This window comes from Bison bison, unplaced genomic scaffold (genome assembly GCF_000754665.1).
Source record: "Bison bison bison isolate TAMUID 2011002044 unplaced genomic scaffold, Bison_UMD1.0 scf7180017864040, whole genome shotgun sequence".
Taxonomy (NCBI): Eukaryota; Metazoa; Chordata; class Mammalia; order Artiodactyla; family Bovidae; genus Bison; species Bison bison.
In genome coordinates, this window is record NW_011494612.1 from 4269458 (window position 1) to 4274297 (window position 4840).

The window sequence follows — 4840 nt, forward strand, 5'->3', positions numbered from 1 at the left end:
GGTGGGAGGCCCAGGTTTGATCCCTGGGTTGGGAAGATCTACTGGAGAAGGAAATGGAAACCCACTCCAGTATTCTTGCCTGGAGAATTCCACGGACAAAGGAGCCTGGCAGGTCCCAGTCCTTGGGGTCCCAGAGAGTCGGACGTGACTAAGCATGACTAACACACACGCATGTTAGTGGCTCAGAGGTGAAGAATTCGCCTGCCAGTACAGGAGACACAGGAGGTGGGGGTTCAGTCCCTGGGTGGGGAAGATCCCCTGGAGGAGGAGATGGCAACCCATCCAGTATTCTTGCCTGGAATAAGAATACCCAATCCAGTATTCTTGCCTGGAAAGTCCCATAGACCGAAGAGCCTGGTGGACAGCACACACATTATGCTTCTCAGGATTTCTATTTCAGAGCATTTTACCTGTTTTATTCTTTATTAATTTTAAATAATAGACCCAGTGCTATATTTGCTTTAAAATGAGTTTAGAAAGCTAATGGACTCTCCACAGTATTTCTATTACTGTGGAATGACTAAATAGGAAATATATGTAATAGTGATTGATTTAACCAAAATTACACTGGTAGAGTTGATTTGATCTCATGGAACCTCTTAGTTTGTTTAGGGAAAGTATTTAGAGTATTTAAAAATATAAAAGCCATTGAATGAAAGATTGTTGTGGAAGAAAATATTCTTGTGGTTACAAAATGTTCGTTATACAGTACTATACTTATAAAACGAAGAAAACTAGCCATCACTGTCTTTAATAGAGTGATTGAATACCTTGTAGGAGTCAACAATCTCACATTTGTATATTCCTTGATGTGATGCAGTAAGAAATACACATCGCCTATGTGTTATTTTTGCCAAAAGTATTTAATATGTGGGAAGTGTTACAGATCTGTATTAGATTTGAGTCTAGTTAGGAAACAGACAAATCCAGAGTGTAGGACTTAAGATAAAACAGCTGCCTAAACTTTTTCAACATGATAAAAAACAAGCAATAGTAAATGAGACAGAGTGATTGGTTTAGCATATATTAAAGAGACAGAAAAGGTATAGTAATGAAATGCAATGCCTAAATCTTGACTGGATCCCAGAGAGAAAAAGAAAACTGAAAGATACTTTTCAGGCAAATGGGAAATTTGCATATGAACTGTATATTAGATGTTACTGAATTAATGTTAACTTTCTAAGACACCGTAATGGTATTGTGGTCAAATAGAATTAGGGGGAGTGTCTTTAATCTCAGGCCATGGATACTTGGATATTTAAAGGTGAACTGTTACGATGTCTGCAATTTATTTTTAAATGATTCATTAAAAAAGTGTATGTGTAAATAGAGAAGAAAGCAAATGTGGCAAAGTGATTGTAACTGATAAATGTGGTTGAAAGATGAAGGCATTTATTGTTCTATTCTTTCAACTTCTCTGTGGGCTTACAATTTTTTCAAAATTAAAAGGGAAAAAATAACAGAAAAGCAGTAATAGTTTTTCAAATATTTATACTCCATGGGCTTTATTTTCATCTGATGTCTTGATGAATCTATTTTATTTTTTCACTTTCAGGTTTTTAATCAATATATTTTTTTTGTAGTGAATATCATAAAAAATCATAGACTTTATTATAAAATGACTTATAATTACACTTGCTCTTTTTTAAAAACTTTTAATCTCTGTTTAGAATCCATTTACAGACGAGGTGCACGCCGCTGGAGAAAGCTTTATTGTGCAAATGGACACACTTTTCAAGCCAAGCGTTTCAACAGGGTAAACCTTAGTTTGCTGAATGTTGATAATTGGAGAAATCTGTTTTTTTCCTCTCTACTGTTACTCCCTTCTAAAGGAGTAAGTAAAGAGTTAGTTGCTCAGTCACGTCCGATTCTTTGCTACTCCATGGACTGTAGCCCACCAGCCTCCTCTGTCCATGGAATTCTCCAGGCAAGAATACTGGAGTGGGTTGCCATTCCCTTCTCCAGGGGATCTTCCCGACCCAGGAATCTGAGGCTCCTGCACTGCAGGCAGATTCTTTACTGCCTGAGTCACCAGTAGGGTGACCTATAATTCCCAGTTTGCCCAGTGTAGTGCATTTGCTATCTTGAAGTACTTTTTAATAGCATCTCTTGACTCTTAAAAATGTTCCGGATTGAATGATTAGTTATATGATTACCATAGCTGTAAGAAAACTGGATATTTTGAATATAATTCAAGACAGCTAAAAAATAAGCAAGGTTTAGTTTGCAGACCATTTACTATTGGGTTTTTTCCTTTAGTTTTCTCTGTTTTCGAAAATGATCTTTGCAGACACTTACCTAGTTTTTACTATGTACCATGCACTCTTCTGAATGCTTGACATGTACCGCTCCACTCAGCTTAAGGGATCTTAAGTTCTGCAACTAGGGATCAAACCCGTGCCCCCTGCAGTGGAAGCACAGAGTCTTAACCACTGGACCACCAGGGGAGTCCCTATTTTCCATTTTAGAGATGAAGAAACTGAGGTGCAAAATAGTCAAATAACTTGCCCAAGATAACCCAGCTAGTAAGTGACAGAGCCAAGGTTTGAAAGCAGTCTTTCTCCAGAAGTCCATGTTTTTACCTACTCTTGACAACTACAAATATATGGATTCCATTTCCATTCTAACTGTGCTGAGTTCTCAGTTCATTAATGTAATAGAAGCCACCACCTGAGGTTCCCAAATTCCTATTCCCAGTTGCAGAGATATTTTAAAAGTTTTGAAGTGAAAAGTCACTTTAGATGTTGCTGCATAAGACATGTTTGACCTCTGAACAGTCTAGAAGGTTTATGTTTGCTTGAGAGTCCTTGCACAGGTTTTCTGCCATGTTTTTCAAGTTTAATTCACTTTTCCTATTTTCATTACTCTGAACCTAATTAGAAAAAGACTGAAAATCCATGGACTTAGGAAACATCATGGTTACAAATTTCACTGTTTCTTTAAAACAAGCTCTATTTTCTGTTTATTTCCCATGACCATCATAGCTTTAAGTTGTGTATGATGAAGGAATTTGAGTTAGAGAAGAAAACTACTTATTTCAGTGTTCTATGAGTAAACTGTTGGGAAAGTTTATGATGTGTTTTTTGTTAATTAAAAAAAAATACTGTTGAATTAATCTCTCCAGCGTGCGCACTGTGCCATCTGCACTGACCGAATTTGGGGACTTGGACGTCAAGGATATAAGTGTATCAACTGCAAGCTCCTGGTTCATAAGAAGTGCCACAAACTTGTCACAATTGAATGTGGGCGGCATTCGTTGCCACCGGTAAGACACCATTGTCTAATTTTTCTTTGATAGAGGATTTTTTATAACTCTGCTAGAACATAAGACTAAAACAGGGGAACGTTAAGGAATCAAAGCTCAACAGTGTTGTTACAGAATGTGACTAGGAACACTTTAGGAGTACAGTTAACATATTGTGAATTTGGAATTAGATTACTACAAATTTGTTTATAGGATATGGTTAACTTCTTTGTTTGACCTGCTGTAAAATCCTTTGGTCTAAATTAGAAAAATGTAAGGAGAATCATTTAAAAGCTATGTTTTTCTTCTTTTAGCTACTCTTCAGTCTAAGCTCCCATTATTGTAGCATCTGTACTAAGCATAAAGCAGGTGAGAAGAGTCAGAGGCTTCCTGTTTACTATGTGAAGTGTGAGATAATGGGGAAGCTTTTGCACTTAAAATTTTTGTTTTTCACTTTCTATTTTAAATATGAAATTAAAACGTGTTCATCATAGAAAAAAGATGAATAAAAAACTTAAATAAATATCCTCCATTAAATCTACTATGTAAAGGTAATGGTCATTTGGTGCGTATTCTTCCAGAGCTATGCAAATTTATATGCATAAAGATTTAAAATCCTTCTATATTAAAAAATTTGTAAACATATATAAGACCTGATGGAGCAGTATAATGAACTTTCATATACCAGTTATCCAGCTCCAACAGTTACCACCTCACGACCAATCTCTGCCCATACCCAGTTAGCCTGAACTCATCCTATAGTATTTTGGTGTGTGTTTTTTTTTTCATACTATAGTATTTTGAAACAAATTCCTCTTTTTGCTCTGCATCTGCACTTACTGGACTACTGGATTCTTCAGCCTGGATCCACCAGGGGGTTGTGAGGGGGCGGTGAAGTTGTCAAATATCCATCGAGCCAATGTTCAAAATTTTGGTTGTCACATAAATGTTGTAATTTTGTTTTCATAATTTTCATTAGGAATCAGGATCTAAATTAAATTCATATTTATAATTAATTGATACATCTAAGATATTTTTAAATTTACTGATTCTTCCCTCTCTCTCTCTTTCCCTTACAATTTAATTGTTGAAGAAATAGTGTTATCATTTAAAGTGTTTCAGAATCTTTCTCTTGCTTCTTCATGGTTATGTTTAAAATGGTCTCCTGTCCTCTTTATTTTCTGTGTGTTAACAGTTGAATGTGAAGAGGTTTGATTAGATTATGATTTTTGGTTTTTTTGTGAGTTGTTTTGAGATTACTTCATAGAAGGTGGTGTGTTTATCCATCAAAAAGCATATAATGTTTTTATGTCTTGTTCTTTTACACACTTTTTAACAAAAATAAGACTTTGTGTTTACTGTTTTCTAACCCATTTTTCTTGCTGAACAATATATTTTGTTCATCTTTCTGTACCTATATATTCTTCATTTTTTTGCACATTTTTTTTTGTGTCTTTACCATAATTTATTTAACCAGTTCCCTATTTGAGTTGTTTTCTACATTTTCCTATAAGGAAAATCATAGTGAACTTCCTGGTAGATTAATCTTATTATTTCCTTAAGGCTGCAGAAGTAGAATTACTGGATTAAAAAATG

The 4840-nt window shown here is 35.3% G+C and overlaps 1 protein-coding gene across 1 annotated transcript in view; it reads left to right on the forward strand.

Moving 5' to 3' along the window:
- The window catches only part of PRKCI (protein kinase C, iota), a 71308-nt gene that overhangs the window by 38553 nt on the left and 27915 nt on the right, over nucleotides 1-4840 (forward strand). The window contains exons 5-6 of the mRNA XM_010835231.1: nucleotides 1671-1756; nucleotides 3125-3265. Coding sequence (XP_010833533.1) covers nucleotides 1671-1756; nucleotides 3125-3265 — 227 coding nt within the window. The remainder of the gene's footprint in view (nucleotides 1-1670; nucleotides 1757-3124; nucleotides 3266-4840) is intronic.